The sequence below is a fragment of the Pseudovirgaria hyperparasitica genome (genome assembly GCF_010093815.1).
Source record: "Pseudovirgaria hyperparasitica strain CBS 121739 unplaced genomic scaffold EJ05scaffold_3, whole genome shotgun sequence".
In the NCBI taxonomy this organism is placed as follows: Eukaryota; Fungi; Ascomycota; class Dothideomycetes; order Acrospermales; family Acrospermaceae; genus Pseudovirgaria; species Pseudovirgaria hyperparasitica.
The window spans coordinates 1540814-1565295 of NW_022985551.1; the positions used below are offsets into that span (position 1 = coordinate 1540814).

At 50.8% G+C, this 24482-nt stretch overlaps 11 protein-coding genes across 11 annotated transcripts; 7 read left to right on the top strand and 4 right to left on the bottom strand.

Annotated features, from left to right (window-relative positions):
• The first annotated feature begins 615 nt into the window (after positions 1-615).
• On the top strand, positions 616-2245 carry EJ05DRAFT_256170 (uncharacterized protein). Its single transcript, XM_033740214.1, has one exon. The coding sequence runs from the start codon at positions 888-890 to the stop codon at positions 2112-2114; it is 1227 nt and encodes a 408-aa protein (XP_033603651.1). The 5' UTR covers positions 616-887; the 3' UTR covers positions 2115-2245.
• A 131-nt stretch (positions 2246-2376) lies between these two features.
• On the top strand, positions 2377-3337 carry EJ05DRAFT_491923 (uncharacterized protein; the record flags this gene model as incomplete). The annotated part of the gene is made up of 2 exons (XM_033746009.1): positions 2377-3132; positions 3293-3337. 2 exons carry the CDS (start codon positions 2377-2379, stop codon positions 3335-3337), a joined length of 801 nt encoding a protein of 266 aa, XP_033603652.1.
• A 1091-nt stretch (positions 3338-4428) lies between these two features.
• EJ05DRAFT_428371 (uncharacterized protein) lies at positions 4429-4953 on the top strand (the record flags this gene model as incomplete). The annotated part of the gene is made up of 1 exon (XM_033741526.1): positions 4429-4953. A coding segment is annotated over one exon (525 nt), but the record flags the coding sequence as incomplete, so codon positions are not given.
• A 323-nt stretch (positions 4954-5276) lies between these two features.
• EJ05DRAFT_473744 (uncharacterized protein) lies at positions 5277-6655 on the bottom strand. Its single transcript, XM_033743457.1, has 2 exons — positions 6364-6655; positions 5277-6305 (listed from the first exon to the last, which is right to left on the bottom strand). The coding sequence occupies exons 1-2, from the start codon at positions 6376-6378 to the stop codon at positions 5619-5621; spliced, it is 702 nt and encodes a 233-aa protein (XP_033603654.1). The 5' UTR covers positions 6379-6655; the 3' UTR covers positions 5277-5618.
• Positions 6656-7669: 1014 nt separating this feature from the next.
• EJ05DRAFT_497759 (phospho-2-dehydro-3-deoxyheptonate aldolase) lies at positions 7670-8852 on the top strand (the record flags this gene model as incomplete). Its single annotated transcript, XM_033746585.1, has 2 exons — positions 7670-7718; positions 7789-8852. 2 exons carry the CDS (start codon positions 7670-7672, stop codon positions 8850-8852), a joined length of 1113 nt encoding a protein of 370 aa, XP_033603655.1.
• On the bottom strand, positions 8820-10042 carry EJ05DRAFT_536026 (Got1-like protein). The gene is made up of 4 exons (XM_033749284.1): positions 9935-10042; positions 9684-9860; positions 9553-9568; positions 8820-9478 (listed from the first exon to the last, which is right to left on the bottom strand). The coding sequence occupies exons 2-4, from the start codon at positions 9704-9706 to the stop codon at positions 9179-9181; spliced, it is 339 nt and encodes a 112-aa protein (XP_033603656.1). The 5' UTR covers positions 9707-9860; positions 9935-10042; the 3' UTR covers positions 8820-9178.
• Positions 10043-10557: 515 nt separating this feature from the next.
• EJ05DRAFT_256587 (uncharacterized protein) lies at positions 10558-11556 on the bottom strand. Its single transcript, XM_033740216.1, has 3 exons — positions 11538-11556; positions 11416-11472; positions 10558-11348 (listed from the first exon to the last, which is right to left on the bottom strand). The coding sequence occupies exon 3, from the start codon at positions 11298-11300 to the stop codon at positions 10719-10721; it is 582 nt and encodes a 193-aa protein (XP_033603657.1). The 5' UTR covers positions 11301-11348; positions 11416-11472; positions 11538-11556; the 3' UTR covers positions 10558-10718.
• Positions 11557-12167: 611 nt separating this feature from the next.
• On the top strand, positions 12168-15008 carry EJ05DRAFT_256373 (actin-like ATPase domain-containing protein). The gene is made up of 4 exons (XM_033740215.1): positions 12168-12722; positions 12775-13095; positions 13149-14869; positions 14920-15008. Exons 1-4 carry the CDS (start codon positions 12551-12553, stop codon positions 14953-14955), a joined length of 2250 nt encoding a protein of 749 aa, XP_033603658.1. The 5' UTR covers positions 12168-12550; the 3' UTR covers positions 14956-15008.
• A 582-nt stretch (positions 15009-15590) lies between these two features.
• On the top strand, positions 15591-17495 carry EJ05DRAFT_508396 (beta-lactamase/transpeptidase-like protein; the record flags this gene model as incomplete). The annotated part of the gene is made up of 4 exons (XM_033748006.1): positions 15591-16125; positions 16186-16323; positions 16370-16628; positions 16685-17495. The coding sequence occupies 4 exons, from the start codon at positions 15591-15593 to the stop codon at positions 17481-17483; spliced, it is 1731 nt and encodes a 576-aa protein (XP_033603659.1). The 3' UTR covers positions 17484-17495.
• A 1168-nt stretch (positions 17496-18663) lies between these two features.
• Positions 18664-19222, top strand: EJ05DRAFT_473752 (uncharacterized protein; the record flags this gene model as incomplete). The annotated part of the gene is made up of 2 exons (XM_033743458.1): positions 18664-18787; positions 18859-19222. Coding segments are annotated over 2 exons (212 nt in total), but the record flags the coding sequence as incomplete, so codon positions are not given.
• A 444-nt stretch (positions 19223-19666) lies between these two features.
• EJ05DRAFT_524560 (P-loop containing nucleoside triphosphate hydrolase protein) lies at positions 19667-24344 on the bottom strand (the record flags this gene model as incomplete). Its single annotated transcript, XM_033748821.1, has 4 exons — positions 19667-20362; positions 20416-20818; positions 20855-23910; positions 23966-24344. 4 exons carry the CDS (start codon positions 24342-24344, stop codon positions 19839-19841), a joined length of 4362 nt encoding a protein of 1453 aa, XP_033603661.1. The 3' UTR covers positions 19667-19838.
• Positions 24345-24482: the final 138 nt, after the last annotated feature.

The following is a 24482-nucleotide window of genomic DNA, read 5'->3' on the forward strand; positions in this document are numbered from 1 at the left end:
GTTCAAGGGGCTGCTGACAAGATGATTTCGAACGTCGCGACCCATACGAGCTGGCTCAATCGTTGCCATGACTTTCTGGAGATACCAAAAGCTTGACGAAGGATCGTGTTAAAAGAGTACTGAACAAGTAGATCAATTGAGAGGAATGTAAGGGTAACAGAAACGATATTGAAGTAAATGATGAGTGAGATCTTGCAGATATCTTCAGCAATATATAAGTTCTCTGAGTATCCTCAAGCCTAAGCCCTCGCGTTTTAGCTTGATTATTGACCTTGGATGAGTTCGCGCGCGCTTCCAGAGCTCAAACGGGCAACGGTATACGGATGAAGTGCCGCTCAAGGTTTCTGCGCCGCAATCGAAAGATGGGACGAGCACCTTAGTCGCCATCGGCTATTTCTGGACGACCTGTCACGACGTACAAGAATCGTGTCGAATCCTCAAGCCTGAGCCCTCTCGTTTTGGCTTGAATGTTAGACTTCGAATTCGCGCGCTTTCAGAGTTGAAACGGGTAACGGTATACGAATGAATTGCCGCCTAGGGCTTCTGCGCCGCAATCAAAAGATGGCTGAGCACTTTAGTTAGTCACGTTTATTTCTAGACGACCTGTCGCGACCTATGATAAATCATTTTTGAATTTATGGTACCGCGCTTTGAGGGGCTGTGCGTAGTAATAGCCAATTGTGCTTGCGAATTTGGCGCCGAGGACTGAGCATCCACAAATGTAGTCACCCGAAGAATGTGTTCGAAAGTGCGAGCTACCGAAGATTTACCGACCGCAACGCGCAACGCGCTACCCATATAGTGAGTGCATCGACCTCTGATCACGACATACTCTATTCATGACCATAATCTGTCTTTGACACGTTGGCCAAATCGTATCTCTCACAATGATCAAGCCGAATGAAAGGTTCATGTCTGAGGGGCAGGGTTATTTTGGTTCACGAGAAGACCCCAACACTGAAACACATTGCAACGTGTGGGACTGGGACCAGCTCTGCATGATAAAGCTGAAGGGGACAGCGAAGCTCTTTCCGCCCAATGAAGACGTCGAGGTCCCAATACTGGCACGAATGGCCGATCTCCTATCTCCTGAAATCCGTGCGGTCACAGTGAACGATGAAGGGCTCATTGTCGAAACATCGAGAGATCCAGAGGAGGACGATACGATGTTCATTGGTTATCTTCCCCTCTCCTCTTACAAGTTCCTTCATGGATGCCGTCAAATACAGTATTCCAAACTAAAAGAACTCGATCGCCTTGGGCCTGGCGTAGACCTGTGTTCATACCACGACGAATCCGGAACTCTCGAAAAGGTCGTCTTCAAGTTCAATCCCATTGGGAAGGATTTGCGGTTGAACATGGCATGGAATGAGATTAATCTTCTTGCGACTCTGTCAACCCACCCAAATATTGTACCATTTGATCGCGTGGTGCTCGATGATGTTGAATCGCGTGTGGTCGGCTTTACAGTGAAATACATACCTGGAGGGACTCTGGAGAATCCAAAGATACCATTTCGCTTCGAGTGGTTGAAACAACTCACCGAGCTTGTTGATTATCTCAACCTGGACTGGGGAGTCATGCATCAAGATATTGCACCTCGGAACCTGCTCATCGATCCCGAGACACAGAAGCTCCTCCTCTTTGACTTCAACTGGGCTGTGTGTGATACAGAGGACCTATCATCTGGGCGGGACGATGTGACTGGTGTCATATTTACGCTATATGAGCTTATCACAAACGATACGCACTTCACAAGCATCGCTCATTGGGAGCGCAATGTGGATGTAGTTCAACACATGACGGACTGGCCTTGCAAGCGCGAACTTGATGCTGACGTAACGACGTTACGCAAGTTCCTGGACGAATGGGTTGCAACCAGAAGATCTCCTGGCGACCTTGAACGATTTCTCAATGCACCAAACCAACTTGAATTGTCAAAGCGACCGAACCCTCCCGACTACAATGTCCCTTTTCCGTGTGGAACGACACTCGAGGGTGAAACGGCGTGGTCGACAGGCCCGCGAGGTGTGCAGGATGCAATTGGAATAGGTCAATTTGTTTTTCGCTGGCAAAGACCGCCACAGAGTAGGTTGAAAGGGCCAGATATCTAATCATGATAATAAGCAACATGGCTGTATTTTTCGATTCATACTAGAGAGAACGATTTATGTCGTATATAGCAGGGATTACGCTGCAGGCGAGCCTTATCTGCTATTACCGCGTAGCTCCTACATAGCAATAAGGCTGCAGCCTTTCGCCATAGTCCTCACCTCAGCCTCGCGCGTCTGTCTACGCCTGTCACTCTCCATCAGAATCTTATCACATAAAACTAGTCGTGACATTCAATGATCGGCATATCCAACGTGATACACTATGATGGAGTCTTTCATTTACGAGCCACTCGATTCTGAACAGCATGACTTTAGGCTTCTCACGCTACTTGGCGGCGACGAAAAGCAAATTCGGTGCAGGATCTCCCATTATTCACTGAGCTCAGACTCGGCTATCAGCAAGCCTTATGAGGCATTGTCGTATGCCTGGGGTGTTACCGCCTTTGTTGAGTGCATCGAAGTCAACGACAAGGAGTTTTGGATTACTGAAAATCTGAAAACAGCATTGGATGTTCTTCGGCATCGAGACAAAGGCAATGATCGTACACTATGGATAGATGCCATCTGTGTCAATCAGGAAGATCTCAAGGAATGCAATCAGCAAGTCCCCATGATGGGAGAAATATTCGAAAAGGCGGAACAAGTGATCTTCTGGCTTGGAAAAGCAACGAAGCATGCAAGAACATTGATGCGATGTCTCAACACCCTTGAATCAGCTTTTGTAGACCGGTCCGAAGGCGAGCATTGGGAGATCGACGATACGCGATGGCTCGGGCTCTGGAACAGCTTTGGCTTTGCCGAGGAAGTGAAGCAGGCCTGCGTCACAGGTCTCGAGTTCCTCCTGAGCCAACCGTGGTTTGAGCGAGTGTGGATCATTCAAGAAGTTGCCAGAGCTAGTGTTGGAACTGTATGCATCAGCGACTTTAACGTGAGTCCAAAGATACTCGCGGTCGCTCCTGTAGTACTCGATACAATTCCCGACCCTCATTGTCTCTCAATCCTGAGTATAATGCCAGGGGTCACGAATCCGCGCCCTGAGTGGTTGTACCAAAACAACGATATCATCACGATCATGTCGAGGTTTAGAAACTGCAAGGCCACAAAGGTTCATGACCGAATTTATGGACTACTAGCAGTCTGCACCCACCATGACATCCAGATTAACTACGACCAACCAGCTAGCGAGGTCTTCCAGCAGGTCTTCGATGCTACACTCAATATGACTACCGCATCCTTGCATGAAGTGCTCCTCATATTTCAAAACTTACCAACACTTAGTGCTGTATTCATGGTCAAAGTTCAAGAAGATATCTGGGCAAGCTCCATGAAAATGGCTTCGTTCGAAGTAATTGACGGATATTGGAGGACAAGATACGAGAGTTTAGAACCGCTTTTCGACGCTTTGATGTCCGTACATAAAGAAACGAAATTTGACTGGCGGTTGCTGATAGAACCGAACGAACATCGTGTATCCGACACAGAGAAGACAATGTTCCAGAAAATATCGCATCTCCAACGAAAAGAAGACGGAGGTCCGGGCTACCTTCTTACCCGGAGGTTGTTTGATGATGGGACGTCAATGGCGCATGTGCAGGTTATGGTGCCCGAGGTAATGACCGCCAAAGTATGGGCGATAAACGATCTGGGTATGGCATTACACACTGCCCATTACTATACTGGTCTATCCACTGCTCGAGCTTTACTCCAAAGTGTGAAATGGAGTCCGGATTTGTTAGACCCCGTATTCCAAGCATCAGTTACAAGATTGCGTCATGAAATTGTTGAATTACTGCTTGAGACAAGAAGCACTCATAATGCAACTCAACTGGACCTTGACAAGGCCTTGGGTCGAATACCCTTGGGTGAATCATCAGATCGTAAGCAAATTGCACTACACATATTTGAAAAGTTGATCCAGTCAGGGGCTAGTTCAACCTCGCTACAGAACAACATTGGCGTTCTTATTGCCGCACTATTGGAACCAGGATTTACCGGGCTCGCGGAAACATTACTTTGCAAAGACCCAGACCTTGCACAAGTGGCCTTGTTCACAGCTTCGAGTTCTGGTGACCCGGACGCCATCCAGGTACTGTTATCGTATGTCAAGAATGTGAACTGCATAGACCCTAAAACAGGCTTAACACCATTAATGGCTGCTTGTACACCAGGTAAAGAAAATTGCGTCCGGAAACTCATTGCCGGCGGCGCAGATGTAAACCAACAGGCTATTTCTGGGCATACGGCTCTATTCCAGGCCGTGATACACCGTGCGAAGCTTAGTATGCGACAGCTCATTAGCGCTGGTGCAGGTACAAATATCATGGATAAAGATGGGCGGACGGCCCTATTTGAGGCCGCACGATGCAAGAACGAGAAGGCTATAGATAAGCTTATTGCCGCTGGTGCAGACGTCAATTTCGCAGACAAGCTCGGGCGTACGCCATTATTTGAGGCCACAACGTCTGAGCACATGATTGGCATGAGGTACCTTATGGTGGCAGGCGCAGACGTCAATCACAAAGATAATCGCGGGCTTACGGCCCTATTTGAGGCGGCACGACATAGGGAAGAATACTGTATACGAATGCTTATTAACGCTGGTGCAGACGTCAATTCCACAGATGACCGCGGGCGTACAGCTATGTTCGTGGCTGTAAACTATGGTTCAGTAGACTCTCAGCTACCCCTTCTCGCCGCTGGAGCCGATTTGAATCATAAAGACACCGATGGACAGACAGTCTTCTTAATGGCCATGCATCGCCAAAACTGTGTGCACAGCAAAATCATCGCCGCTGCAGCCGACGTTAATCAGGTAGATGACCGAGGAAACACAGCGCTCATTATAGCAACAAGAAGCCTATTCTATAGCAAAGAGGTCGTGGAATCATTGCTCAAAGCTGGTGCTGATGTGCATTATCAGAGTGCCGAGCATGGGACAGCATTTCACGCGCTGATCAACACATGGAGTTTTAAGGACTGCTGTTATAGTGATGGTCCAATATTGACAGCTGACTGTTTGCTCGAATACGGCGCTCAGCCTTCAGAGGAAGACGCGGAGACACTGAGGAGGTGGCAAAGTCATCTAATGATCACTCGGAGGAGAACGATAGCACCTTGAGAGATTGGATTACACTTTAGTGCTATATACTCTGGGCAATAAGTCATCAAGTAAATTTCTACAGCATGCTATAAACATCAACCCATTTAATATCTACATCACAGTGGCCGAGATATGACATGTTCAGGTAGGGGCGGCACGGCACGTGAAGAACCAGCGTGAAAAAGGCGTTGGATCTATTGCGGTGCCTGAGCGCAAACATACCCTTCGTACATCCACATGTCAGTCAAACGCTGCGTCACGGCCGAATCCAACAGCAACACCGCAAGCAGCAGGATAGCCCCTTCAAAAAGAATCACCAGCAACAATCAGCCCAGACCATCATACATTACTCCTCCGACCTCATACCACATTAAAAAATCCACATCGCACCCCACATTCCCACCTCAACTGGCAACAAAATGCCCAGTATGCCCCTTCACCCCATCCCGACACCGCTCACAGTCCTCCCTCCTGCCTTCCTCCCACCGTCCTCTCGCCGACACCGCCCCACTGCGCATCCTCCGCCTCGGCACCGCACACCTGGCATCGCCCTCCACGCTGCCAAACACATTCATGCGCTCCAACAACATCTCCGCCGAGCATCCCGGCGTCGTCGGCTCGTTCTCACTGATCGGTGAGGGCAGACCGGTATCGTCGAACGCGAGCGCGCTGTTTCGGAGAGCGCGCACGGGGAGACGGAGGGGCGCGGGGGATGTGCGGGCGCGAGGGAGCGGAGGGCGGAGGGATGTGCTGTCGGTGTTGGTCGCGGCGATGGGCGTGGGAAGGCGGCCTGTGGATGCGGCTGGGTTTGCGAGTTTCTGTGCGTCCAGGCGGGCCGGACGGGTTGGACGGATGAATGTGGGTGGGGAGAGGCGTGATTGGGGAGGCGGTGGAGTCATGGGGACGTCGTTGTCGTCGTCGGAGTCGGTTTCTGAGTCGATGTCCATGGCGTTTGGGGTCGTGAAGTAGGATTGGGGTGCAGAGTCGGAAATGGGGGTGGGATAGAAGTCGAGGAGAGGGGTCGGTGGGAGAGAGATGGAGCAGGCGAGGAGGAGGCCAGGAGTGAAAATTTGTGGTGTGTTGCATGCTTTCTGTGTCTGTGTGAATATCTTGTCCATAGAGATGGTGATAAGATTGATTACAACATACCTTGTCCAAGTGCATGTGTTGATACTCTTCTTCCTCATCCTCATCTCTCGCCCGCTTAAGCCCCTGAAACAAGCCCATGATGCGCGAGTCCTGTATATCGGTTCTCACGCGTAGTCTGATTAAAAAGAGGTCGAATCAATAGAAGATCTGGCAGGACAACGAGAATGCAGGACGACCGGGACGGCGAACGAGGAGGGTTTCGGGCGATACTTGTAATGCAGCAAGAGGGTCAGCAAAGTACAATCAACAAGCGCCCGAGTCAGGAAGCTGCCACACGATATGGCAATGCGATGCACAGAGTGTAGAGGAAAATTGCGGCTCCGTGTTTCAGGCGCTCGGCTAGGTGCAGAATTATGTCATGGAAGGGGGCCGTGGCGTTCAGGAACAGGAAGGTCGGCTGGGTAAAGTTCGAGCCAGGGCTTGTGAGATCGGCGACTTACCAGGAGACAAGTAGCAGAAGTGTGTTTGAGAAGCATGTACTAGCAGTTTTATGTTAAGATATGCTTATCCATCCCGCGTGTTGACGGTCGTCGCGATATTAATCCAGGTTAGCAGGGAATGCCCGGCGCTAGCAGGGATATACATATCTGCTAGCCAATTATAGCTCGCGCTCGAATTAGAGATTGAGAGCCTCAGGCCGCAAGGGTGCTTACATAGCACACTATATCTTAACCTTCGACCTCAAGTTGTTTTCCTTTTTGTTCCCTGCGTCGGAATCGGAGTTATGGTATGCACACGCCTTATGTTAGTACTTATATAATATGCGAGTTTGCTCTATTCCTGCTGCCTTCATTCAATATAGGAGCTAATTATTCTTTTGAATGGACATTTCCTCCCTCCTGAGTACCTCTTAGACTCTCCGCAGTCACTTCATCATGATTAAGAAACAACAAGGCCAACTAGAATACCCCGCCAGCCATAACACACTCTCCTCCACCACCACCAGAGTCGATGATGGCCTGATTGGATGTCACCTCACACAAAATGTAGCATTTGGGAGACCGTCGGGCGCTTTGCATGCCTAGCCGCACACATTCTCACGCGTCGCTCGCCAGCAAACAACGCTAGGCCGCATACAGAAGCGAGATCGGACGAGCTTAGCGGCGGGCGGTAATAGGCAGAGCATCATCAGCCCCGCCATTGGTCGAGAGACTTTTTTATTTTGACTCGAAAGATATCTAGTCATACCTCTCTGTACCCCATAACTACTTTCACTAATTACCACATCCGCACCACTACGCTCTCTCAATCCCCTCTCCTCTTCTCTTCAGCTTTCACTCTACGTCCAATCCACACTCAATTCATCATGACAGCCATAGACCTCAACGCCTCCGAGCTTCCCGACGATGTTCGCAGTATGTATTGCCCCACTACTCGCCATGCACTCGACCATTGATTTCAGCACACTTACACAAACAACCACAGTCCTGGGCTACGATCCCCTCATCCCACCTGCCCTCCTCGCCGCCGAGATCCCCATACCCTCCAACGCCGGCAAGACAGTCCTCCAAGGCCGCCGCGACGCCATCAACGTGATCAGCCAGAAAGATGACCGTCTCCTCGTCATGGTCGGGCCCTGCTCGCTGCACGACCCTGACCTCGCCCTCGAATACTGCAAACGCCTCGTAGATCTGTCCAACAAGCTCAAGCAAGATCTGGTCATCATCATGCGCGCCTACCTCGAGAAGCCTCGCACGACAGTTGGCTGGAAGGGCCTGATCAACGACCCGGACATTGACAACAGTTTCCAGATCAACAAGGGTCTGCGCGTAAGCAGACAGTTGTACTGTGATCTGACAAGCCTGGGTATGCCAATTGCGAGTGAGATGTTGGATACCATCAGCCCGCAGTTCCTGGCCGACTTGATCTCGCTAGGTGCCATTGGCGCGCGGACGACTGAGTCACAGCTACATCGCGAGCTGGCCAGCGGTCTGTCCTTTCCTATTGGATTCAAGAACGGCACTGATGGAGGTGTGAGCGTCGCGGTTGACGCGATCGGATCAGCAGCTGCACAGCACCACTTCATGGGTGTGACGAAGCAGGGGCTAGCGGCGATCACCAAGACGAGCGGGAACAAGGACTGTTTCGTGATCTTGCGTGGAGGGAGCAAGGGAACAAATTACGACGCCGAGAGTGTGAAGGTAGTCAAAGAGACGCTGGCGAAGAAAGGACTCCCGCAGGTAATGATGGTCGATTGCTCGCATGGAAACTCGCTCAAGGATCACCGCAATCAGCCCAAGGTTGCGGATGCTATTGCACAGCAGCTGAAGGCTGGCGAGGATGCCATTGTGTCTGTCATGATTGAGTCGAATATTGAGGAGGGCAACCAGAAGGGCGACGGTAAGGGGCTTGATGCTCTGAAGAAGGGCGTCAGTATCACCGACGCCTGCATCAACTGGGACACGACCGTCGATGTTCTCGAGAACCTCGCCGAAGCAGTCCGCGCACGACGGGAGCTGAAGAAGACGGCGACCAACGGCGCGCACTAGAGAAATACCAGAGGCATGTTGGATGAGTCGCGCACGAAAAGTTCCTTTGTTTATGATGATCTGATCCCCTTTTTCTTCAAACATCTCCGAGGTTAGATGTCGGCGTCCGGATAGAACCTTCCCCACCCATAGCAGAATGTACATATCAAACCGCAACCTCTATGCTATGCGTAGCCGCGAGCCCGTATTCACGCTTTTCTTTTTCCACATTGGCCACAAGTATATATATATTACACAAGAACTCCACCCTGATGTTCCTCTCCCTTTTCCGTCAACCCAAGTGCTGCACCATTCAATCAAACTCGAATACCAAGTTCGCCTCTTGTTCAAACCGGCAATTCCGCATTCCTCCTCGCGACTCCACCCATCTTATCCAACACGACGGCCACATACGGACCCACAACCGGCACACTCGTGACCACACCCGCGATCGTGGCGAAGAAGTCCCCAAACAGCACAAATATTCCGTACAGCTCTACCATGAATCCGACAAACGTCCATCGCAGGAGGATCAGCATGATGCCGCCGCCAAACGCGGCAGTGCCTTTGATCTTTTGCCGGCGCGCGAAGAAGGCGAGGGTTTTGGCGAAGCCGATTATAAGGGTCAGGCCGAGGATGAAGAGGATCTGGTAGGACACCAGGTGTGTATGTTAGGAATTGGGTGGTGGATTGGTGGGGAGGGACGAAGGGAGGGGCGTACGTTTCCCATTGCGAGCCTGATTGTTGTCAGTTAGTTAGTCGGTCAGTCAGTGATTCAGTCAATTCGTTCATTCATGCAATGCTTCCGATCCCCCTTGAAGCAGGCGAAATGGTAGGGCAGGGAGTACATACATGGCCCTATCAAAAAACATCATGACGCCTCCGAGTAAGAAGAAGCCGCCTGTATTTGCAGCACGAGCGTGTATGTGAGCGGTTTGTGCTTTCTTGACAATGTGCGTTGTGTACGCGTGTGCCGTGTGAAAGGCGCGAGTCCTTACCTACCCCCGGTGCAGAATGCGACGCCGATTTCTGTAGGGTGGTGAGGTTAGCATTGATTGTGTGTGTATGTGGTTTTGTGGGAGGGGGGGTGGAAGGGGACGGACTTTGGCTGTCGCTGAGCCACATTGATGGCATTGTTGCGGTTGTGTTGGTGTGGAGAGAAGAGAGAAGAGAAGTGTAAGGGAGAACAATGTGTGTAGTTGTGTGTTGCGCGTGTTGTTGTCGTTTGGGCAGCACAAGACGACACGACACGAGACGAGTGTTGGAGATCTGGCGTGGACTTTTTGGGACGCGGAAGGCGGAAGGTGAGAAAGGGGCCCGTGCGTCGACGGAGGTGAGGCGGAACCTAGATTGCGTGTGGTCGGACGCGTAGCGTGATTATGTAAGACGCGGGAGAACTTCTTCGTGTTCAAATTTGTGATGCACGAGTCCGGCGTCAAAAACAGTAGCTTTTGCTGCTATAATTTTATTCTATTCTCGCACAATGAGCCCCAGATATGTGTATGGCTATATGTTTCTATGTATGAACTAGCCGGCCTGACTGTGCTTTGGAAGCTTTGTGTGTAGAGACCGCGCCGCGACAACGGTAGATTCTCATTCTGCTGTAACTAGTACCTCACACAATGGGGTGCTGGTATTCGTCATTGGCGAAGAGTGACTATTGCGGATCACAAATAAGCCGGAGCGCCTTCTTGAGCCCTTCTCCGAGAGGAGTTGGGTGGGTGGATTGGGCTTGACTTGGTTGGTCACACATGTCGGACACGCTTGAGCAGCATGAACGCCCTATCTTTTCATTCCCAATAGATGGTCGTAGACAAAAATGACATGCGCCCTCCTTTTGAACGCCGTGATCTCCAACAAAACTGCCAGTGAATGCCGCGCTCCCGCTCACTTTAGCACCGTGTGCGCTCCTCTCGCCGCAAGATACTGCTCCGAGCTTCCCTGGGCCATTGTCCTCAACAAACCATACACCTCCACATTATGATACCGCAGCCGAGACTTCGGATCTGTATACGGCGCCGGCAGCCCCGTCACGTCGCAGTAATGCCGCTGACTACTCGGATGCAAGCTCGGCGCGCTCTCCACATTCGTGTACGTGACTGCAGGACCACCACCGTTCCCACCCGTTGCTGCCCTCTGGTTCTTCTCCAGCACCAGCCTATCCAGATGCTGTGCTGCCTGCGCGATGTTGGGGTTGAGATGTGAGCCGTTTGCGGCTGCTGCTGCGGGCGTCGCAACGCCGCCGGTGCTGGCGGCAGCTGGAGTCGAGCTTCCGCTGTTGTTCTGTGTTGCGAGCACCGAGGCTTCTTTGCGTGACGCTTCGGAGAGGATCTGCTTGACGTTCTTGTTGCGCCGCTGTGGTGGTTTCCAGTTCGGGTTGCGGAAGGGCTTGCGGATGGCGTAGAGGTCGAGCTGGTCGAGGAGGGCTTGGTGGTTGGTTTCGTCTGAGGCTTGAGTTATCGGCGCCATAGCAAGGAGGTGATATGCTGGAGGTGGAGTGTTTAGGGACTGAGAGAGCTGGTTGAGGTGTGAGTGGTTTGATGCCCGAGTCGTTTATGGTCGATCCGAGTTAGGAATAGCGCACTGGAGACTCTAAGCTAGACGGGAGATGTGGTTGTACCGTTGTGGTTATGTTTAGACTCTGCGAACATTGCTTAGAGGGCCTACATAGTGAACGTAGTGAATACGTATTGTGAATGAACATACTATGGTACGGCCTAATAACATAAACAGGTTGGTTTATATCCTTCGATTCCGCTTATGCTCAAAAGTATACTTCGTTCTACCTGACAATTAGTTCCGGATTTGGTATAGCGTGCTAGCTCTTCGTGATTTACCAGGTATTATGGCACCTGTCTAAGCAAATGGTCTTAGGTTGACTGCTTCAAACTACAAAAAGCATCTGGACAGACCGATTACTATACAGATCAATATGGTAACCTATATGTCTACCAGACCTCTAATAATACGCTAACATCCTTTGCAGGAGAGCCCACACGAGTATCAACAAAGCCTTTTGCTTGCGCGTATTATCAACAACGTCGTACGTCACATGTCAACAACCTGAAGTAGCATTATAGTGACAGAAAAACCAGGAGAAGCTGAATGAGTCCGTTGTAGTCTTGAACAAGAGCTTACAGGCAGGTATACACGCTCGACATCTGTTGTTGTCTGCTGACTTTGCAATTATAGGAGATCATCATCCAAAACACGAACGTCGAGCTGGTCGCTCAGATGTTTAAGAACTACCAATCGAGTACACTCTTCCACTTACAAGGTATGGATTTTGTTTGAGCATGCGGGCGATTGATATCTGACCGCGTTGAAAGCCACGGACAGTCTGAAGGACCCATCATGAAGCAGAAGGGACAGATTCGCGATGTAATGGAAATGTGCCATGCTATTCTGAAGTCCTTGTAACACTGTTTATCAACTTGAATGCTACATAGGCCATGGGTTGCTGTTTCACGAGTCCTTTGCTCAATGAACGCGCTCAGCAATAATAGGGTGTTTTAGCCAGCCTTGCCCGCATTCCGTTCCGGGCGGCGAGCTTCAGATAGCTGCAACCAAAATGTTACCTTTCGCAGGACTTCCGCCGTATGCCTAGAACCACAAAGCTGCTCTGGTGAGCCATCATATCTTCACAACTCCGCCTCTCCATTGATCGTGACTTGCCATGTGGTGATTCTGCGCATACGACTCTACTGTCGGCCACCGCAATGGCACCTTCATTCGCAAACGATGTCCCTGCTGGCTCCGGGCGCAACTCTCCCAAGCCTGAGCCTACGAAGCTTTGGGGTGTCAGCGAGCCTCCGTTCGAAGGCTTCAAGCCAATCGATACTGAAGGATACAAACGGAGCAATTCCAGCACCGCAATCATCATCGATAATGGTAGACTGCATGCTCCAGCGCATAAGATGAAGCACGATGCTGATGAAAATAGGCTCTTCCAATGTTCGCGCCGGCTGGGCTTTCGATAACAAACCACGAATCACATTACCACCTCTTAACGCCCGCTATCGAGATCGGAAGCTAAACCGAACGTTTGTCTTCACGGGATCTGACGTCTACTCCGATGGAACGGCGCGCGGACAGGCGAAAAATGTGTACGAGCCGGGTAGCAACATAATAAACAACTGGGATAGCATGGAAGGAGTCCTTGATTATGTCTTCGTCAAACTAGGACTGGGTGATGCACAAGGGGGCATAGGAAGGCCGGTGGTCCTGACAGAGCCAGTCGCAAATCTGGCATACTCGAGAAAAAGTATGAAATGTTGCACAACATATGACTGCACTGTGCTAACTTGTATACAACAGCCATGTCCGAGATTCTTTTTGAGTGTTATGGCGCGCCTTCCGTGGCCTATGGCATTGATTCTCTCTTCTCGTACAACTACAACAACGGCAAACACGGCCTCGTCGTGTCCTCATCATATACATCAACCCACCTCATACCTGTCGTCAACTCAAAGCCACTTCTGTCGCATGCGACTCGCCTCAATTGGGGAAGGTTTCAGAGTGCGGAATATCTACAAAAACTGCTGCGCCTCAAATACCCTTCATTCCCGGCTAAACTCAATGATCCACAGTCTGAGGATCTCGTGCGCGATCATTGCTATGTCTCGGACAATTACGAGCAGGAATTAAGTCGGTATCTCGATTGGACCGGCTTGGAAGACCGCAATCGCACCGTTCAGTTTCCCTTCACAGAGCAGATCATTGTACAGAAGACTGAAGAAGAGCTGGCAAAGATAGCAGAAAGAAAGAAGGAAAGCGGGCGGAGGCTCCAGGAGCAAGCCGCGAAGATGCGGCTTGAGAAGCTGATTAGAAAAGAGCAAGAACTGGAGTACTACAGAGAGTTACTCGACAGGGTACAAAACACGACCAAGAAGGAGGCGAGGACATTACTGGAGTCGGACGATTTCGACGACGAAGGGCAACTAGAAAAGAAGATCAAGGAGATGGACAAGTCCATTCGCAAAGCACGTAACAAAGACCTCGGTGATGAGCCAGAGGAAGAGCAAGAGGAGCCTACGTTCCCTCTACTTGAAGTTCCGGATGACCAGCTCGACGAGGATGGTCTGAAGCAGAAGCGACAGCAGCGTCTAATGAGGTCCAATCACGAAGCCCGCGCAAGAGCAAAGGCCGAGAAAGAACGCGAGAAAGCCAGAATAGCCGAAGAAGAGCGTCTGGACACCGAGCGCCGCGAGAAAGACCCAGAAACTTGGATCGAAGAGCGTCGCGCCGCGCGACACGCAATCGTGGCTAAGATCAAGGAGAGGGAGAGGATGAAGGCAGAGCTGGGAAATCGAAAATCGCTTGTAAATCAGATGCGCATGAAGACAATCGCCAACCTCGCGTCGGATACCCCAACAAAGAAGCGTAGGCGCGGCGGGGGTGACGACGACACATTCGGTGCAGACGATGCTGACTGGGGTGTATATCGGACTGTTGCGACGGGCGAACAGGACAGCGATGATGAGGAAGAAGACCTCAATTCTAATCTGAGAAAGCTGGAAGAGCAGCTACTTCAATACGACCCGAACTTTACAGAAGACAGCACACGAGAGGCCGAAACAGACTGGACCAAGAGTTTAGTTCACGCTTTCCTACGTGGACCATATCCTTACGACCCTGAGGACCAGCGGCAATCACATCAACTGCACTTGAATGTTGAGCGTATCCGCGTGCCAGAAGTCGTCTTCCAACCCTCAATCGCGGGAGTAGACCAAGCCGGAATCGTGGAAATTGCAGCAGGCATCCTCAACGAGAGGCTTGGTGACTCTGCGTATCGGACGGAGATAATGAAAGACATCTTCTTGTGCGGTGGTAACACTTTGTTCCAAGGATTTGAAGAGAGACTAAAGAACGAGCTACGCGCAGTCATGCCAGCTGACGCGGTTATGAAAGTACGAAAAGCCGGCGACCCAGTGCTAGATGCATGGAGAGGTGCGGCAAAATGGTCGGGCACTCAGGAGGCGAAGCAGAGCTTTGTCACGAGGGCGGAATTCTTGGAGAAAGGTGGAGATTACCTGAAGGTGTGTTGCTCAAAATATATGAACGCGCAATCAATGCTAATGCTGCACAGGAACATTCATGCGGGAACGCCTTTCAATCTTACTAGGTATATGTCTTACCACATGAGCATTGGGATACTCATCAGCTCAAGAATGGAAACATCTTTTGTGAATGCTTCACATTAAGAATACAAAAACTTACGGTGTTTCCCTCTATCTAGTGCCACTACATCCGTAACCGGACCCGAGGCTGCTCGCTGCACTGGTACCGTCTGTGTATGTGAACATCGCCGTCCTGCCGTCAATTGACTTTTCAGTCTTCAGTGACCATTCCAGCATCCAAGCAATAATCGAGGCCCCTTTAGTGGAGTTCTGCACACTAAACATCGTTCAGATCATGTGACGTCTCAGCCTCACGAACCTCTTCCCCTGAGGAATGACCTCACCGCGTCTAAAGGACTGGAATTTAGCCAAATACGCTTTAGTGTTGTTCACGTTGCGTCTTGGCAGACCCAAACAAGATCCTGCCACGCGTCTTATGATTGCTATAACAATACTAGACTTGAGAATATCGAATAATTGGATATAATGCTTCCGAGGGGAGAAGATAGTATGCTTGCGGATGGGACAATGAAGCTGAGCGATCTGCCCCGTTCGGCAAAACAATATATAAGAGCTAGACCAACTAGCATCCCATAACCATTTGGATGGTATTCTGACAACTTATTTCCAAGCATCGAAGATGATATTCTTATTGTTTTCGTTTTTATTGAGTGCATCTGCTGCGTTTCAGCCGTGCCCACTCCCTGGTGCCGCATTTCTCCCTCCAAAACATTTGGCCACAGATCAGAACTTCAAGCAGCTGGCGGTAAATCTGACTAAAAAGCTCGACAGGGCTTTGAACAGTGGTCAAAGTAGTTATGGCCCGGTTCAGAAGGACAACACAGCGTACTCAGTGTCAGTTTTCGCCGTTGATAACCCAGATTTACTATCCCAATGGCATCACACACCAGATATGATCAAAAACTCGTCATTCGGTGTACAGACAGTGGATGCAAACTCGGTCTATCGTATTGCCAGCGTTTCAAAGCTTGTCACGGTCTACGCGCTGCTCGCATCGATAGGAGACCAATACTGGCACCGGCCGGTCACGGACTTTGTTCCTGAACTACAGCAGCACGTCGAGGAGGATACGAAAAGTGCACTGGAATACGTGCAGTGGGATCAAGTGACGCTTTCAGACCTGGCTAGCGAGATTAGTGGAGTTACTCGAGATTGTAAGACTCCTTCTCTACCATGTGACATGTGATGAATCTATGCTCAGCATTATACAACAGTCATCGCCAGAAAGAATGATATCTCGTTTATTCCTGCATCTGTCGCGCAGATGGTGGGCCTACCTGCTCTCTCCCCGGACGACCTTCCACCATGCCTTCTCAATGCCACAGGCACAGTGCAAGACTGTGATAGAACCGGTACGGGTGTCTAGAAGCCATTTCGTGTTTCGCTGATCAGGTCTAGAATTCTTCGCATCTATCGACACTCGACAGCCTATCTTCCCCTCGGGACTAAAGGCGGCGTATAGTAATACAGCATTCCTAATCCTCGGTTACGCCATGGAGAGTATTACTGGCCGCTCGTTCGGAGACATCCTCGATCAAAGCATTATCGAGCCGTTATCGCTGAACCGTACATTCTACAGTAAACCTGAGGATAGCATGGGCGTTATTCCTAGCACTCCGTGGGAATCACTGTGGAACTTGGTCACCGCTTTGCCTGCGTGAGTTCTAAGTCCACACTCGTTTTCTGTAGCCTAGAAATAACTCTGTTCTATAGTTCTGGTGGCATGTATAGCTCTTCTTCCGACCTAGCTGTTATAGGCCGGTCGATCCTCTCCTCGGAACTCCTGACTCCTGCGACAACCAGGTCCTGGCTGAAACCAGATGCTTTTACTACATCTGTTAATACAGCCGTCGGGAAATCATGGGAGATATATCGCTTTCCTCTGTATGAGCACCGAAATGTGGATGCATATACCAAGTCTGGCTCGCTTGGGGCGTACACATCCAATATCATCCTTCTCCCGGAGTTCGGCGTAGGATACTCCGTGCTAACCGCAGGCCGTGCTCTCGAAGCTCCTGTCACTCGAACCATCGCCGAATCCCTCATCCCGGGACTCGAAGAAATTGCCAGACTACAGAGTGTCGAGAACCTGGTTGGTACCTTCCGCGCCATGGATGGAGGACTGAACTCGTCCATGATATTTACGTCTGATGCGGGGCTTCCTGGTCTGGGTGTCTCGTCGTTTATATCGGATGGGAAAGACGTTGTTGCCAACCTTGGAAGTCAATTTCTGGGATCGGGCCAAGGACTAAGCCTTAGACTGTATCCGGCAGAGCTTGAACAAGATGTTGGGGATGGAACGCGGAGGATTGGGTTTCGTATAGCCTATGAAGTTGTCGAAGAGGCACAGAACAGCCCGTTCGCGGCTTGTGCGACCTGGTTTGGCGTGGATGGCCTTAGTTATGGGAGACATGGCGTCGACCAAGTGGTGTTCACGGTAGATGAGAATGGACGGGCACTGAGCGTGGAACCACTACTCCTCGACGTGGTGTTGACTAAAGTAGGTTCATGACTGGGCACATAGTTAAATACACGTTTTGAATGCAGAGCTAATATCGACGAGATCATGTACTGCCCTATCATAGGTGATCGACTTCCCAAAATGTCACTTCTCGTTCCAATTACCGAGCTCTAGAGTAACTCTTCTGCCTTTGCTTGTCCTCACTACCAATAATCCCACTCAAGCCGCCTCATATGGTCATACACAAAGAACAACAGCACACATGCCACAACACCCACCCTTGCCGCCATCCTCCTCACCCCACCCAATCTCTGCACCCCTTCCTCCCCACTCCCTCTCCCGGCACTCCTGCCCCATTTACCTTCTGAGAGACAATACAAGGTAGCGCACAACTACAGGTATGTAGATACATAGCGACCATAGAGAAGCATACGTTAGATTGGCAATACCTGCCTTCAAGTTCTTCATGGCTGCAACCCAGGACCGAGCTCCGGAAGTCCGGCTCGGAGATGCTACATATCCGACAGTCGGAATACCACATGTAAGGCATCACACCACCCACGTAACTCATCTCACACATCCATCTCGATGACGAAATCAAAAACATAATGACGCACTTTACATCTAACCGCCAATCCATCAAATCCAAGCCACCGCGGCGGTAATCAGCAGACGACACACTATTACGCCGTGCCGAGCCGAACCTAGCTCAGGACCCTTTCTACTGCTAGTCACAACCCCAAGCTACAACCAGTCTCTCTGCCAGACAATACGTCACCCATCACAGCCCCTTTCAAGCCATCTCCCTCGCCATCGAAAGACAAATGCAGCGTGACGAGCAACGCAATCCAGTGAATGACCCCTGTCGCAGATCAAAGAACCCGGGCGTACACCGCAGTACGTAGCACGACGTCATCGGAGCCTCCCCGCATGACCGCGCCACGCTCGCCTCGATCATCGCGGGCCTAACGCCCGATCGGTAAATGCGCGCCCAGGAGATCACTCCGAAATCCTGTTTTTTCGGGGACTTGTTTAAGTTGTTTTTGGAGTAGTGGATATTTGTAGGTATATGTATATATATATATATATAATGTGTTTGTCTCCCCTTGCGACTTTCTTCTCCTCGTACATCATCCACAAACACATCTCAGCACATCCACACTGTACACACACACACACACATACATACCTGCAATAAACACCCCACGAACAGAACCCAACCTTCTCAAAACAATGAACTCCCTCAAGAACGCAGGAAACTACCTCTCCTCCAAGGTCCAGGCCGGCGGCCGCGCAACGTCCAAGGAGGCCAACAAGCAGGTCGCCAAGGATCCCAACGCGCCCATCACCACACGGTACGTCAAACGCTCAGTCACTAGCTTGAAATGTCCTCGAATAGACGGAGATGGCTGATTCTTAGTTCCAGAATCTCGGCGGCCAAGGATGCTGTTGGTGATAAGCTGCACGAGTCCAAGCACAAGGGGAACGCGAGTGCGTATAAGCAGGGGATTTGAGTGGGGATGTAGGTAGTAAGGTGCGGTAGATGAGAGAAGCTGGTGGTGGGATGTATTATGGTGTATTGCTTAATGGGATTCTGGGGGGGTTGTAGAGGTTGTGCAGCGGGTTTTCGAGGATGGTGAATGGGTTTCTTGTGTGTATTAATGACTGTGTCTTTTTATACCCTGATTCGTCTTTTATGAATAAATCTATATCCCCCAGTGACACGAGGTTTTCAATAGAATGACAGCTTCGTTACATGTTGTTCGTATGATCAGGAAGTATATTCGCAGACAGACCTTGGGAATGACGACCTTTTGAGACTAGACAGACCAGTCAACAGGCTGGCTTCGTTCGTTTTGCTGTCCATGTCTCATTCGAGCACCATGACGCGACTACAGGAGTTAGCTGGCCCTTGATTGGGACCGCAGAACGAAACTCTCGTCGAGACTTGACCAGTTACAGCATGTGTATCCTGTCGTGCAATCACTGGGTCTGCTTTGACTGTGTGTAGTCTCGAGCGTTCTCAGAAGCCTATTACAAGTGATGAACGGTTTGTTCGTCTCACAACATCCATCTCTACATCTCAAACTCCTCAGCGCGCCGTCCACATCCAGATACACGTCGAGGCATTTGTGACTATAGCCTGTTGTGTACAGTGCGCGACGCGCAGGTCAATCATCAGCTTTCTCGCTGTTTTCGTTCCTCACATAGATCTGTATAGACCTGGGATGTAATGTTAAGACGTCTAGCCTTAGATTCAAGTAGGGTAGAGATGCACATACGGACACAAGACTCAGTCCCATTCAAAGCATCTTCGAACAAAGCATACCATGAATTTCAAGCACGCCATATCCACCCCTAGCGCCAATGCTATGCTCTTTTTATAATTTAACTTACAACGTGAACTCAATCATCCAACGATCCCGCCGCCTCCTCCGCCTCGATCCTCGTCCTGTTAGCCAGCCGGACCAAGTCCGCATCCATATGCACGTCATCTTCATCGTGGCCCACTCCTACCGGCTCTCCCTCCAACAAGCCCTTGCCGACATCATCCTCGTCGTCGTCGACGGGCATCCTCTCCTCTGTTATAGCCGGCAGCACACCTCCGTTGGCTTTCATGGCTTCGACGGTAGCTTTGGTGATGTCCACGACGTAGTTGCCGAGGTGCTCCAGGCCTTCGATATCGGTGGCCTCGACGGCGTCTGCTGCCAGTCGCTTCGTGGGGTGCATTTCGCCGGTGACGACGGCGAGTTTGGTTGGGCGGGCAAAGAGACGGTCGAATGCTTCGTGCAGCTCGAGGCACGACTCGAAGACTGCACGGCGGCCGAGGACATACAGGCCAAGGCGAGCGCGTGAGAGGGCGACGGTCAGACGGCGGATATCGCGGAGATAGCCGACGCGAGTGGTGCGAACGAGAGAAAGAATGATGTCTAGATGCCTGTCAGTCATGGTCGTCTGGTGTGATTGGTGGGTTGATGCTTACAGTCATTCTGCTCGCCCTGGTACTTGTCCACTGTCGTCACGATCCGCGGGAGACCGAAAAGCCTGTGATTCTTGCACCTGTGGTCCAGCACGTCCTTTATGAGCGCTCGTTGTCCGGCATATGTTGTTAATATCGATATCTTGGAAGCTGCGTAGCCTAGAAGACGCATATACATGTAAATCTGAACAGCGTATTCGGCCTCGCCCAAGTTCTGGATGAAATGTGGCGTTGGCTCACTCTCGCCTTTACCTTTGTAGTCAGGCACGTCAATGAATTGGTAGTCATAACGGAAGCCGGCGTTCGCTGCAAGATACTCAGGTGATGTCTCAACGGACGGGAGGTTGCCAAGATGAGGGTATCGCCATTGGTACAAGTCTGCGAGAGTCGGTCTTGCACGACCTTGCTGGTCGAGCATGATGGTCGGCACACCAAGACGAACCAATCTCAAAAAGAGACTCTGTTCTAGGTTGGCGTACTGTCTGAATGCCATATTTTGGATGATAGGTGAGTTTTGGTAGTGATCGCCACACATGACGATCCGCTGCAAGGGCAACTCGCCATCCTTCGGATCCTGAAGAGCCAGGGGTATGAAGTTCTCAATTTCCGTGATCTGAGCGGCTTCTTCCATGATGACGTTGTCGTAGTGGAAGCCAAGCTTGGCAATCTCTTGCCGTCTCATTGCTGCATGTGTTGATGTCATGGCAATGATGCGTGCTTCCTTGATGAGAAGATAGTTTGCCTTGTCTCTTGCATTCCTCAGGATCTCAAATGGTCTAATGTCCTCTAGTTCGCTAAAGATCTTCTCGACATGACGATAGCAGCCCGTGACGACGTCAATGATAGCCTCTCGCGAGCTGTCTCGTGAAAATAGTGGCTGTGGCGCGTTCGAAAAGTATTGATGGAACGGGAATTCCGAGATAATTTGCTCGAGGCTAAATGTTCCGGATTGTACACCTTCCCAGTACTTCGTCCATGCTGGCTGCACGTAGACTTTGTTAAAGTAATCCGCAGTCTCACATGAGCTTCCATGTGCACCCGGCGCCTGGAAGTTCTGAGCCAACCGATTGACTTCAGCAAGATACTTTGCGCCATTCTCCAAGAACGACTCGACACGGCCAAACTTGCTGAAGCTAGCTTCTGTCTCAAGCTCCTCCTCTCCATGACCTAATCGAAGGAGATGCCTTTCGTCGATGTCCAGGGCCACGATCTTCTGGAAAAGCTGATTTAGGGCCTGATTGCTGTGTGCGACGAGGAGTGTCCGTTGTGATGGGAAGTTGTGATATATGTTGTTGATAATCTGTGTAGCAACATCGGTCTTACCAGTGCCCGGTGGTCCGACAATGACTGTCAAACCAGGCTGTGTTCCAGACGTGATGGCTTGAATTTGTGCCGGGGTGAATCGTACAGCGTTGAGCTTTGGCGCGTCTGTTGGATATGGTCCCGTGTTCGGAGGTTTGTACGTCGTCACTTGTAGATTCTCGGCTGCTGGTGCTTTGGGCTCCTCGGGTTCTGCGCGCCGTCTCTTTTTGGAAGGACGAACAGGAATAGACTGCTGCTCTTCTTCGGGGAACTCCAGCACATAAGGTGGACCGAAGCTAGCCTCAACCTCGTCGCTAGGTTCGATGGTCTTGCCGGGTAAGCTTTCGATTAAATGTTGCCAATCCAGAAATGTGTCCCTGAAATCTATGGACTTCAGCCTGTTAGATAGTCGTTTATAGGTGGCACTAGCAGGATCACCATAGCCAAGGAACACTTCCTGGAACCAAGTAGGCGCTGGAATATCAGAGAGTGTAAGCCGACGAATCGACTCCAAGATCGGCCTGAAATTGTTCTCACGACCTCTTCTCCTCACAACCATGTTGATATCCTCGTACACGTTTGGTTTGCCCGCAGCTTGGCGATCGATGTCTTGCTGGTATGTCACAGCGTCAATATTGACAATGAGTCGTACTTGTTGTCGCCGGTAGGATGCCCCGTTTTGCACCTGATTCTCCCGCAGCGTCTTTCCATTCTCATCTTGGACTTCGACTACCTCGGCCGCACGTAAGGTCTTCAGCCCGATCTTTTCAGCCGAACTGTCTGTGCCGTGGCCATTCGAAACGAGGCGGCCATCCCCATCAGGATGGACTGCAAGCAAGAAGATCACGTCTCCGTGGCGAAGAAGCTCCCACTCCTTCCGAAGACCAAAGTTTAATCGACTCACATCGAGAATGAGCTCCGAACGGACATGTGCAGGGTACATTTGCCCGACGTTTGCTGGCGCAACGTCCACAATCGCAGGTTTCGGTATCGGGAGTGCAAGCCGCGAGAAGCCATTGAAGCGGGTTCCTGCCGAGAGTGTTCTCTTCGGTTCCATTCGTTTGATTGCATCTTCCATGTCAGACCTGATTTCGTAAAAAGCCTCGGCTCGGTACAGGATGAAAGATCTCCAGAGAAAATCACCCATGCTAAGATATTGCAAATTCAACTTTGGGATGGCGAGCGGTCGAGAACCGTTATATGTCTGGTTTCTTAAAAATGTCTCCTCGTATAGGACGCGCTCCGTTGGTAATAAATGCATCTCCCGCACCGACTCCTGGAACGTAGGCCGCCGTTCATGTGCGCATACTAGAACCTCCGTAAAGAAGTCTCGGTCTTGCACAACCAGGGAGGATGATGGGAACTCTGTTCGAAATTTCAACAGCTGGCAAAGCTCTTGAATGTCATCATCGATGAGGGTCTTCAGGTGGCCTTCCAGATCAGCCCTCTTGTCAAGCGACGCATAGTTCGATAGTGCCAAGATGTGTAGCTTCTTATTGAAGTGCTTGATCGCGATTCGTTGGAGCCTGGCCAGTTTGGCGCAGTGTGCTTGGTGGTACTCGATTGCAGTCTGTTGTTGACCGATCTGATCATCGATCGGGAAATAGGTGAAATGCCGGAACAAACCAAACAGATCCCGGAATAGACCACTGTCTGGCCCGGAATACATGGGGGACAGCTTGACAGCAGGGACAAGATGAAGATCCTGTAAGAGGGTATTGACATAGCGTCGAGTTGGGAGTTGACTGAGCAAGTCGGAAAGAAACTCCAGGAACCGCTCACAGTACAACCTGTTCTCCATTCCAGGCTGTCCGGTCTGTTCGGGTCCATATATGCGATTCAGAAAGTCCAATAAGAGAGTGTAGAGCCATGATCGTTCGAACCTAAGTTTGCCTTTGGTCTCATCGTCAGCACCATCGTACTTCTTCTGCATTGCCCTCCATGCCTTTCTCAGCATCACATTCTTATCCAGGTGTCCTTCCCTAGCAGAATCGCTATGCAGATTGTGCCATAAGCCTATGGAGACCAGTGGTGCGCACTCCTTCCTGATCAGTCCACTGTCGAGTGATTGGAAAGCTCCAATGATAAACGATATAAGGTGCTGCCGTATCTTGGATGACAGACTCGAATCGATAGTCATAGATAATATGCGGCGAAAACAAGACGAGAACTCCGAAGCCCTATTCGTGAAGACGTCTGTACCTCTCTGTTAGCAAACAATCAATCACTCATGTTCTTCTCTCGGCCTTACCCCAAGCAGGCAGATTCTCCCTCCTCTTCACAGTAACCAGCAGAGCCATAAGCAGCACATGATGATTCGAGCTCTCCTCGCTATACCCAGGCCACAAATACTGCTCCAGCAGCTGCAGATTCTCCAAGATCAACAGCGATCCAAACGCAAAGTCGTCCTTCTCCAGGTGATCCCACAGCTCCTCCTTGACGACCGAGTTTCGCACTCTGGGCGTCTTCGCCGTGCCCAGCCAATGCTTCCTCGCGACCTGCGCGTAGTAGTTCTCTCCGTGGAGATCGGACGTCGTCGGCCTCGTATGCAGCGCAGACTCGTCGGCGGATGGAGCTGTAATGGGCACAACGGAGCCGTTGCGCGGGCGCGAGGGTGCTGAGTCGGCCATGTTTTGGCGCGCGCGCGTGCAGGTATCGTACAGTCGGATATGGGAAACCTGTCCGGGGCCTGTTATGCTGGAGTCATTATCGTGCTTTGCGTGCGCTACGTGAGAGCAAATCGCGACGCGCCTTTGGGGGATTATTTC